This window comes from Hyposmocoma kahamanoa, unplaced genomic scaffold (genome assembly GCF_003589595.1).
Source record: "Hyposmocoma kahamanoa isolate Upper Pololo Valley unplaced genomic scaffold, ASM358959v1 277, whole genome shotgun sequence".
Lineage (NCBI taxonomy): Eukaryota > Metazoa > Arthropoda > Insecta > Lepidoptera > Cosmopterigidae > Hyposmocoma > Hyposmocoma kahamanoa.
In genome coordinates this window covers 251,134-263,318 of record NW_020653774.1, presented here as the reverse complement: position 1 = coordinate 263,318, position 12,185 = coordinate 251,134, and the positions used below count along the sequence as shown (strand labels likewise).

The window sequence follows — 12,185 nt, the reverse complement described above, 5'->3', positions numbered from 1 at the left end:
CTGTACCTTCGGCGTGACAACTAAACGGAGTAAAACCGATAGCGACCCGTCTCGGACCTGTCGTCCAATCTGAAATTCGGCAGCTACATTGAATCCATGGCCAAAAGTACAGGCAGTAAGCTTGGCATCCTTTCCAGGGTGAAGCGTCACTTCACACCGGGACAGTTGCTTCAGCTGTATCAAGCAATCCGGTCGCGTATGGAGTACTGCTGCCACTTTTGGGATGGCTCTGCTACATACCAACTGACCACCTTGGATTCAATTGACAAGCGTGGCAAGAGGCTTATAGGTGACTTGGAATTAGTAGAGGCGAAGAAGCTGGAGAGCCTTGAACGCCGCCGTAAAGTTTCCTGCTTATCGATATTTTACAGGATATATCACAGCGAGTGTGTGATTAAATTACACGATTTAATTCCGCCTTACCCTTTCCATCATCGGGGTACTAGGCGTAGACTTGGATTCCACCCCTATGTTGTGGATATTCCAAAGATTCGCACGAAGCGTTACGCTTCCACATTTATATGGCGAACGGCTATGGAGTGGAATTCCCTGCCTGTAGACTTGTTCCCCGAACGTTATAACTTGGACCTTTTCAAGGCGAGAGTGAATAGGTATTATTTAGGTGTGCATGCTCCATCGTCGACCTCATCGTCACTTTCCATAAGGTGAGATGGAGGTCAAATGCACACTTACATTAGAATTAAAAAAAATTACCGACACTATACCTACAGCAACTGCTATTATCATTTTAATGCTACCGTGTACTGTGGTTATATGTTCATGAAATTCCTCACATGGCAAGAATAATACTTTTTTATAATTGTTGGTATTGAATATAGATTGTAGCAAGTATTAAAAAAAGAAACGTATGAGCTAACGGAGTCAAATAAAAATTATTTATCGCGTCTATTTTTCAGGATTTCTTTGATTTATGGTTGAATATGCAATAAATATATTGAGTATTGAGTATGTCTACTCCTTAGAGCTTGTCAACCTTCAAAAAGTGAAGTGAAATATTTTTTTTTTTTTCGATTTAAGAAATATTTTATTTCTCATAAGAATTATAACAAAATTCACTTACATGAGAAATTTCATATTCAAGTTTTTTTATTTTTATTTTTATTTACATTTTGTATAATTTAGTCAATTCATATCATGGAATAATAACTATTTATATCATTGCACATAATGCAGTACATATATGAGTTTGTACATGGTTTGTTCTATAGCGTGTGTAGTGCTTTGTTGTTGAAAATCTAATATTCCGAAACATTTTGTACGTTGCGTTGGTGATAATTAGATAAGTACCTATATAGTACAGATATGTCGATACGCGCAATACAACGGTAATAATATACAATTATTTTTACATTGACAATCGTGTCTTGAATAATGCTAGTGTTATAGGTACACGTACGTCTAAAACCAGACATTGGTGGTCGTTCTATGGCAGCGAGGGCAAAAGCAGCGGCTCTGGTGTCGCGCGCGCTGCGCCTGCGGTTCTCCGCATGTCTCGGCGGCTCAATCCTGCTCCTGACGTTTCTGCACTTCTTCTTTTGCGGATCTTACAACTATCCACATATCCCACGTGCCTTTGTGCTAGACGACTTATATAAGAAGGTGAATCCTCAACTAGAGCTGTCCAAGTCAAAGCCACAGTGTGACTACAGCCGCGTGTTGGCGAGCCGGAAGAGCATCAACAGCTGGGAGGTGTCTACGTTTCAAAACTATAACGACCTGCCCCTAGACGGGTTAGTGAACGGTAGTTTCGCCCCAGCGCAGTGCAACCCGCTCGTGAGCGTGGCGGTCATTGTCGCGCATCGCAGTCGCGAGGAGCAGCGCAACATCTTCTTGCCTTACATGCACAATTTTTTGCGTAAGCAAAACATTCATTACAAGTAAGTAAACCAACTTTGAAACAACAGTTAGCCTGTATATAGTCGTTCTGTTACTGTACTGTACGTTTGTTAATTCACACACGTAACTCTGATTTGACACAACTTTGCATTTTTCCACACTTTCTATTAATGAGTCAAACATCCTGTCATTCGTTATTGCCAAGTACTGGTTACTAGGAGCGATAAGTACAAAGGTATCAGGTTGCGAGACATCATAGGCGGCTGGTATATAAATAGTATGACATAAATCATATATCTGTGGAATAAGTAACGGGATTTTGAGAACTACAACTAATTTAGTGATATAATAAAAGGAAAGAATATCAGATATCTCAATTAAATCGTGAACATTATTTGTAGTTAGAGTTATGGGCAATTCGCAGTGTTTAGGTAAGAAGTGTTTGTTTTGCTCTAGTTCCGACAAAACTTGCTACGGGCTGAGTACAGTCGGATGCAATATGTTAACTTTGTTAAATTAAATTATGTTATTGATATCATCGATATCGAAGGAGAGAGACATTACGATGCTGTCGATTTAATTAAGTAATAAGTTCAGTTTGGCTTTAATTTCTATCTTATCGTTGCTATTCATTAGGTAGCCCAGACTTTAATTAAGTATTTTTAAATTATTATTGAAGAGTTTTTCATTATAATTAAGCTTACTAATGGTAGAATTGAAATTCGTAATAGTGGACTTAAGAATATGAATGTTATCTTTCATAAGCTTTCCGAGTGTCTTTTCGCCTGACTGTACCTGATTGATAGCACTTGTAAATTTCATATCGTCATCGGAATCTAAGGTTCCGAAGAACGTTTTTAACAAGTTGCCACCTGCGTCTATTAGGCCGCGTTTCACCAGACTCGTTTTCGAGTTAAAAATTAGGTAGGTACGAAATAGATGAAAACTTCTTGAGATTAGTTGAATGTTGGCTTCGTAACGAAACGAACGCGTTGATACAGTCTTGCTGTATTTTGAAAGGACTATGACTGTTGCAGAAGGTTTCAAGTTTAATAAATAATATTTCGAGTTTGTCTTGGATATGACCTGTGTCAAGAAAAGTAACGATATTCCATTTGTCATTCGTAAACTTAAGATCTCAGAGTTTATCGAAATACAATCCGGAACTGCCTTTAATTGATGTTACAAAGGAGCCAGGCGCTAAGCATATCAAGTTCCTGTAACAAAGACAAGAGATAGGTCTAATGTGCAGGTTTAACTTCATCGTAGTGGTGACGTATATGATTCCGATTTATTAACAGGGTAAGAGTGTGGTTTCCGTTTAGTTTTAATACTTTAAAAGGGCCTTTCCATATTGGGGACAACGCTTTATTTTTGTTTATTTGTGATGATATCGTACATAAACCATATCACCTACTCTATAGCTAATGGGTTTAGTGTGGGAATCGTAGTATTGTTTTGACTTTCGTTTAGATCTATTTATGTTTTGTAGAGCTTTCTGTCTGCTATAGTATAGACGATGATTTAGGGCCCGGATATAGTCGGTGTAAGTATTATTTTCCAGGTTATCGACGCTGTGAGGGATATGGGGTTTATATTCGAATAACGGAAGTTCGAAAGGTGAGTAACCTGTGGTACTGTGAACATTAGAGTTATAGGCGAACATAGCGGTATTGACATACAAGTCCCAGGTGAAGTTATTCTCTTCCACGTAAGACCTTAACTACTCCTTAAGGGTGGAATGGCTCCTTTGAAGGGCGCCACAAGTCTGAGGATGGTGTGGGGAAGCGAAGTTATTTTTTATTCCAAAGAGTCTTTCCAGCTGTTTGAAGACATCAGAACAAAAGTCAGTTCCCTGGTCAGTGACAATGACTTTTGGGATTCCTGTATGAGAAATAAAGTGAACGAGAAGTTGAGCGGTTTCTTCTGCGGAGCGTGATTGCATAGGGTATGCTTGGGAATATCTTGTGAGATCGTCCTGTAAGGTGAGAATGAATTTATACTTATTTATATTTGTTTCAGGAAGAGGGCCGACAAGGTCCAAAAATAGTTTTTCGTTTGGTCTAACAGCTGTAGATGTAATTATCATTGGGGATCGGTTTGTTTGGCGTAAAGGTTTGTTAACCTGACAGGACTTGCAATTCTTCACATAGTTTTCTATGTCTTGATGCATGTTTTTCCATCAGTACATAGATTTAAGTCTATTTAGCATGCGATTAGTTCCCGGATGACCGGCTGATCGTGAGTCATGATTGTCCCTTAGGATCTTTTGTACTTCGTTCGGAGTAGGAAATAGGATACTGTTGCGATATATGTTGACTTTGATACCGGTGTTATGAAATGTGTACGCGATCATATTATACATTTTTGTGTATGATAGCTTATTAAATGGGTCTTTAAAATCGGAAATGGCGAATTCCTTTTCGTCTTGGTACCAAAATTTTAACCATTGGTCTTTGTAATCCCGAAGCATGTTGAATTTGTTTTTATATGACATTTCGTCGTAATGATGGACTCTAAGGAAAAAGTGAGTGAAAATTTGTTTATCATTACTAGTGGAGTAAAACGTGTTCAGCTCTCTTTCGATGGTGCAAATATCAGGGCTGCTATTTGACAGTTGTATTATCTCGGATCAGTAAGGTACAGAATCATCTAAATCAATGGCTGACGGGTATACTATTAGTTTACATTTAGATCTAAGGAGGGATTCGTAGTGCTCTTTGATAACAGTGTCATATACTACATTGGTTTGTCGACTTGTTTGTAAATATTTGTCGTAGGTGTCTGACGTAGTCGGCTGGTCGGTACTTTCATCGATCGTCTGGATTGGGTTTCGAGACAATAAGTCGGCGTTGCAATTCATTTTTCCTTTTTTGTATTGTAGTGTAGTGTAGGTAATCGTAATCTTCGAGTTTTAACCTCCAGCGAATGAGTCGAGAACTGGGATCTTTGCAGTTAAATAACCACTAAAGAGGTTTGTGGTCTGTGACGATAGTGAGTTTATGGCCGTAAAGATATGGTCTAAATACTTTGTGCCGCAACAACAGTATGGCTAAACATTCTTTTTCGGTCGTGGAGTAATTTCCCTCGACCTTATTTAGAGTGTGGGAAGCAAAGGCGATTGGCAGATCTTTACCTATTTCGCCCTGAGAGATAATGGCAGATACAGCGTAATTTGAGGCGTCAGTGATTAGAATAAAAGGCTTTTGTGAAGTTAGGATATTGTAAGATCGGTGCGGTAGTAATTAGGTTTTTCAATGTTTCGAAGGCTTGTTGTTGGGGGTTGCCCCAGTGAAATTTTGTATCTTTTTTAGAAGGATAGTAAGTGGTTTAGATAAATGACAAAAATTGGGGATGAAACGCCTGTAACACCCTACAAGGCCTAGAAATTATTTTATATCTTTTGGGCAATTAGGTGTAGGCAATCTGGTTACGCATTCTATCTTTTTAGGGTCCGGTTTCACGCCCTTATCGGAAATGACATGTCCTAGGTACTGAACTTCTCTGTGGAGAAACTCGCACTTGTCCGGTGGGAGTTTGAGATTATGTTCTCGGAGTTTTGAAAATATCGATATGTGAATGAAGGTCGTGACTGAAAGCGACTACATCGTCCATGTAAGTAAAACAATGAAGACCCTGGAGACCGGATACGACAACATTTATTAACCTTTAAAAGGTTGAAGATGAGTTTTTTAAACTAAAAGGCATTCAATTGAACTCATAGTGCCCCGAAGGAACATGAAAGGCTGTTTTTTCAGCGTCGGTTTCAGTTTTCATTTCGATTTGGTGAAAGGAAGACGCTAGGTCAAGGGTAAAGAAGTATTTACTGTGGCCTAATTGGTCTAGCATGTCTGTGATTATTGGAATAGGGTAGGCGTCACCTATAGTGTTGTCGTTAAGGCGGCGATAGTCTATAACTAAACGCCACTTAGGTTTGCCTGAGGCGTCTACCTTTTTTGGAACTATGGAATATAGGTACCGACCACGGGGACTTAGAAGGACGAATTATTTTTTGGTCGAGGATATTTTTTATTTGGTGGTCCACTACTTCTTTGTGACGCTCGGGGTAGCGGTAACTTTTCACGTGGATAGGGTTTTCAGAAGTCGTTCGGATTTCGTGACATAAAGTTTTAGTACTTGTGAGGTGGTCTCCTTCTAGGAAAAAGATGTCTTGGAACTGATTACAGAGATTTCGGAGTAGTGATACTTCCTCATCATTTAAATATTCGCATCTAATGGCATTTTGTACTCTAGTTTCACGGTTTAATTGGCCACGAGTGTGGTCGAAATTAGTATTAACATATTTGTAGAGTTCAGTTGACTCAGAGGGATCTACTTCCTTTTCTAAAATGAACGAGACTGGCTCTATGATGAACTTAACGTCAGTCAGCGTTACTTCGTTGTCGGAACTATTTAAAACTGACACATTGATATTATTGTTTGATTTTACTTGGACTAGACATTTGGAAAAAAACAATTTTGGATAATTTTCTAATTTAGTTTTTAAAATGATGCCTTCTTTTATCTCGGGATTAGTAACAGCACATTCAATGAGCATTTCGCATCTAGGGGGATGACAAAATTTAATTTAGGGGGTTTTAGTTCGAAGTATTCGTTAGGGTTATCATTAAGCGTAGCGCGTAGTCAGGAATATTGAGTTGAGGCTTTATGAGCTGAAAGAAAGTCTGATCCGAGTATTCCGTCATAGTCTAAATTTACGTCTTCTACTACGTGGAAATAGAAGGGAATTGAAGTATCATTCATTGTTTTTAAGACTAGAACGGACTTTCCTTGCGTCTCAGCATACGAATCTACGTCATTAATCCCTTTGAATTTTACAATGTGTTTTTCGAGCTAGCAAGGCTTGCATTTAGCAAGGCTAGATTTTTTAATGATGCGGATAACGCTTCCAGTGTCAATTAACAGACGAATTGGGTTGTCAGCGTGAGACACTTCGACCTCAATTTGCGGGAGAGGGGATTTAGAGCTTTGGGAGACTTCGAAAATGGTAGAATATGTTTAGGACTCAACTAGAAAATAATCGTTTAACTCGGTTTTGCCTGGGGTGGTTGGTAGTGTTGTTATGATTTAGAACGTCATTATCATCGGACTTGGAATTTATAGGTTTTTTGTTGAAAGCAGTGAATTTTTGGCTTAAGTTAGAAGAGCCAGCGGAGTGCGTTGCGTCTTGTTAGCATTAAGTTTGGGCAAATATTCTATGCGGCTAGTAGAGACGGCGGGATTGGCATTAGATCAGTGGGGCTGGCAGAGACAGTGAATTTAGTATTAGATACAGTGGATTTGGCACAAGATACAGAGGATTTAGTATTGGATGCGGTGGAGCTAGTAGGAATAGTGGATACAGTGGAACCAGTGACATTTCGATTTTGACAGTTTTTTAGCACTGCGAGTAAGTAAGTGACTTAGAATCGTTTGACTTTGCAAAAAAGGACTTAGTAACTGTGCCTTGCGCATCATGTTTCCGTCGGCACATATACGGGAAACGCTTACTTAGTTTTTTGCGTTCTCGCTGTCGTCTTCGTGGGAATCATCATCAGTCTCGTTACAATGTGTAACCGGAGCGTAGTTCAGGTACTTTTGTTGGTTGTATATGTTGACGATCTGGTGTTGCCGTTATTGTTGAAATTGTTGTCGGTTTCGACATTGGAAAATGTCGTGGCCAATATTTTTACAATATCGGCATACGATAGGTTGGGCAGCCGGGCCTCGTGAGGTAGATGGAAAGATAACAGGTTTAGTCGGCTTATTTTTGTGATAACATTCGGATTCTGTGTGTCCGCTTTTGTTACAAAATTTACAAGATTTAGAAGTAAAAGCTGCATTACTCTTCGACTATAAGTTTTGTATCTTTTCTTCTTCCATAGCGATATTTACAGCCCCGTTAAGGGTTTTGGGGCACTGAGACCGGACAAAAGTGCTAAGGGTCGGTTTTAACACTAAAGAAAAGGTGTATAGAGCCAGATCTTCCGCCGTGGCTAATCTACCCGGAAGGTTCTTTTTGAAGGAATTGGAGTTATGAATCTCAGACTGGAGGTCAAACACTTTTCAACTCTCAAGGAGTACTGGGCTACGGACTCACTTGATTGTTGTTTACATGATTGGAGTTGTAACAATAAGTGATTATAGTGTTTAGTTTCACCAAAGTCTTTGAAGTCATCAAAAACTCTATTTGAACAGACTATTTGTTCTTTGCCTTCTAAACGGGATATATAATGTATTTCAGTAAAAGGCTTTTTTGTATTGTTGTGGCCAGCTTTACGGCATTGTGACAGTTTATAAAAAACGCGGGGAGAGCATCACGCTCTCCTCTGTAATCGTTAATAAAACTGCATAATACGCTAATTGGGAATTCCGTCGTTTCTTTTGTATCAGGCATTTTGTATAGAGGTTTGTTTCAGGTCTCGAGAGAGGAGGAGAGAGAAGAAAGAAAAAGAGACAGTGCATATGTTTCTAAGCCCTAACGTCAGGAAACGTTTGGTGATTAAGGTAAGTAAGTACGGATAGTATACTGAATGGCAACAACAAAGTGATAAAATATTTTGACTTACAGGAGCACCAGCAGCTTCATATTATCAGGAACGGGACGTAGCAGCGGCGCGTTGGGCAGCATGGAGTCTTCGTAAGTAGTGGACGGATGTTGTCCGGGATACAGCGAGATATCTCAGGAGCACAGTATGAGTAGAACGGGATACAGCGAGATACAGGACACAGCGGCAGATCAGCGAAATTATATTTATTGCGCATCACACACTTGAACAGATGAACACAGGAGTCGCGCACTAAGTTTGTTTAGCGAGTCTGAACGAGGATGAGTTCTTTCGATTTTGACGCGACGTGTAACCACTTTGAGTTAGGCGGACGGTTGGACACAGCGAGTTTATTATTATATTTGTGCACACATTAAATAGTCAAAATTTTGCCTGAAGATCCCACTTCTGACATCACTATTACGAGGTGGGTCTCAGGACACTTTTTTTAAAAATAGTTTTTTTTGTTTACACAAATAATTTTAATTGAATAAAACGTTAGAAAATAGAAAAGCAAGTATCGAAAAGCAAGCAAATACGTATAGAAAAGCAAGGCGAAGCACTTGCTATGTCTTTAGACATTTCTAAAGCCTTTGACAGGGTCTGGCACGCAAGCCTTTTAAGTAAGCTTCCCTCTTATGGGCTTCCCACTAACCGTTGCAATTGGGTCTCAGATTTCTTGAGCGAACGTTCGATTCAAGTAGTCTTAGAATTTCCTCAGGGTTCCGTACTGTCTGCAACTCTCTTTCTGCTGAATATCAATGATATTTTAATTCCAGGCACTTTTGCGTATGCTGATTACAGCACAGCTGTAGATAGGTAATTTACCGATGCAAGGGTCAGTGGAGAGGAAATCCAGTCTTTTCGAGAGTCTATTTTTAGCAGTTTGGATTTGATTCAAGACAGTCTCCGATTGTGGCGATGCCAATCTTGTAAAATTTACGCTACCAAAACTCAAACGTGTCTATTCCAGTCTATTCTCCACAAAACGGAGTCCCTTTGAGCTGACTCCACCTTTTGGTGATGTATCCATACCGATAGCCGACCGTCTCCAGCTACTTGGAATGGACCTGTCGTCCAATTTGAACTTCGGCAGATACATTGAATCCATGGCCAAAAATGCAGCAAGGAAGCTTGGCATCCTTTCCAAAGTGAGGCTTTACTTTACACAGGGACAGTTGCTCCAGCTGTACCAAGCACAGGTCCGGACGCGCATAGAGTACTGCTGTCACCTTTGGGATGGCTCTGCTGTATACCAACTGGCCACCTTGGATTCAATTAACAACCGTGCCAAGAGATTTATAGGTGACTCAAGACTGGTGAAGGCGAAGCTGCAGAGCCTTGAACACCTACTTCTCAGTACTATACTCCTCAGTTAATCTACAGCAATAAAGCACAATTATGCCAATACTCACCTAGTTACTTTAGTCGCCGTTTATCGAAATTAATTTTTTGTTATAAGTGCGCGTTGACTTCCATCTCACCTGATGGAAAGTGACGATGAAGCATGCTCACCTAACTAATGCCTGTTCACTCTCGCCTCGAAAAAGCCCCTGAAATGTAGTAAGTAAATATCGCTTAAAATATAACTTCGATACCTATAACCATCTTCGCATGTAACTTGTCGTTTATAGAATATACATAGTCGAGCAAGAGGACGAGAAGCCGTTCAACAGGGCTTTGTTGCATAACATGGGCGCACTGCAGGCCATGGCCGACGGGTTCCCGTGCTTGGTGTTGCACGACGTGGATTTGCTGCCGCTTGACGCCGCCAACCTATACGCCTGCCTCAGCCAACCACGGCACATGAGCGCCAGGCTCGACAAGTTCCGCTTCGTGCTCACTTACGACACCCTGGTCGGCGGAGTGCTCGCCGTGCGCACCGACCACTACGATCAGCTCAACGGCTTCTCCAACCGTTTCGAGGGCTGGGGCGGCGAAGACGACGATTTCTATAATAAGATCAAAGATAACGGCCTACACGTACTCAGGTTACTACCTATATTTGACTTACTTCCTTGTTCGAACATATCGCGGATTAGTTACTTCGGAGTGAAGTTATCAGCATTCGTTAAACCTCCAAAAATATCTATCATAACTGTTGATGCGCCAGGTCCATTTATTACTCGTATAAGTATTACCTAGTTGTTAATTTTACCTAATTGTTATTCAAGCCTTTCAATTATCCGAATGAAAATATATCTATCTAGCTTTATATTTACAATGTTATCAAATGTGTAATTTTGTGAAGTTAATTTCAAATCAATCATATTGTAATTTATTGCGCATGACGCGGTACCTATTCAGTAAATACGTCTGCTGTATTCCTTGCCGAGTGTACGCTTTTACCGGGTCCAATGAAAATCACCGTCCCGTAGTACTTGAAGTACTTCCAACGCGACGACATTGAGACAATTCCTCACTAACACATCACATCACATACCACTCTATTGTGCTATTTTCGTTACATACAGTTTTTTTTTGTTCTATTAGTCGACTTACTCTATTAATAAGTCTCATGTCGTGTTAAATCATAAACCGAGTGAACATTTTCTCTTCCTTCTCGTTCAGATTGGAACCGGAACTGTCGCGCTACGCCATGCTCGCGCATGCTCCCGAGGCGCCGAACGCGGCGCGGGCCCGCGTGCTGAGCGAGAACCGGCGCCGGGCGGGCCTCGGCGGCCTAGGCGGCCTCGTGGGCCTCGGCGGTCTTGGCGGTCTCGGCGGCCTCCGCGGCCTCCGCCGACTCCGCGGCCTCGGCGGGCTCGGCGGCCCCGACGGCCTCGACGGCCCCGACGGCCTCGACGAGTTGCGGCGGCGCGCGCCCCCGCGCCTGCGCGCCTACCGCCTCTTCACGCTGGTGGGCGTTCGCTCGTAGGAGGGAAACGGCGTGGTGGACGGAATAAAAGAATATTCTTTTTAATACACCTTCGTTATATTTTTTATAAGTAGAGTTTGCTGCCAAAGTTACATAAATCGCGAAAAGTGCGCGACGGCGGGTGCGAGTTATAGTTTAATGGGCCGAGTCTTGATTGGAGCCGCAGACTCGACGTTTCCCTTGCTTCAGCAAGCCGCGAGAAGCGTTCTGTGTCTCTCGTGTTGATCTTCCTAGATATAGCTACATTTTTTGGTGTTGAAAATTTCATAACATCTCCCTTATTCGCTTGCGCGCAGTGCGATAAGCCGGACGTTGCTCTAAACCGTGCGTGTTCATTAATTCGGCTGAGATATTTACCCTCCATTTTTCTTAAAAAAATAACGCACACACTCAATAATAACGCACACACTCAACATAGCCCCGCACTAGGGAAACCCTGTGTCGCGGGTGCCATGGACACACAAATACACAACCACAAATTACACCCAAACTCACGAGAGAAATAAATGTAGGTCATACAAATATTTCGCCCGGCCCGGGAATCGAACCTGGGACCTCTGCGTGGCAGTCCGGCATGGTAACCGTTCGGCCACGGAGGCAGTTAAAAAAAAAGTTAAAAAAAAATTGCTAAGTGTGCTAAATGTTCAAAAGTTATAAACAAAAAGTCGCCTGGATTGCAATGTGGAAAGTGTGTTAAGTGGTTCCAACCAACGTGTGTGTCATTATCTATCGAACAACTAACCTCACTATCTTCAACCGACTCTGTTGACTGGCAATGCAACACCTGCAGAGGTGCGGCCAAATCAATGAGGAAAAATGAGGAAGGAGGAGGAAATACCAGATGAGGAAGATGACGATAACACGGAAGCAATTTCACCATCAGTTACCACTACGACGACGTA

General features: G+C 41.4%; 1 protein-coding gene across 1 annotated transcript; it reads left to right on the top strand.

Moving 5' to 3' along the window:
- Positions 1-1,409: 1,409 nt before the first annotated feature.
- LOC113229084 (beta-1,4-N-acetylgalactosaminyltransferase bre-4-like) lies at positions 1,410-11,392 on the top strand. The gene is made up of 3 exons (XM_026462578.1): positions 1,410-1,898; positions 10,040-10,396; positions 10,977-11,392. Exons 1-3 carry the CDS (start codon positions 1,447-1,449, stop codon positions 11,281-11,283), a joined length of 1,116 nt encoding a protein of 371 aa, XP_026318363.1. The 5' UTR covers positions 1,410-1,446; the 3' UTR covers positions 11,284-11,392.
- The last annotated feature ends 793 nt before the right edge of the window (positions 11,393-12,185 follow it).

Bases quoted from the DNA above. Each gene is read 5' to 3' on its own strand.
- LOC113229084 (XM_026462578.1), top strand. From the start codon at position 1,447: ATGGCAGCGAGGGCAAAAGCAGCGGCTCTGGTGTCGCGCGCGCTGCGC. The intron at 1,899-10,039 runs GTAAGTAAACCA...TGTCGTTTATAG, and splicing joins AAGCAAAACATTCATTACAA to AATATACATAGTCGAGCAAG. The intron at 10,397-10,976 runs GTTACTACCTAT...CTTCTCGTTCAG, and splicing joins AACGGCCTACACGTACTCAG to ATTGGAACCGGAACTGTCGC.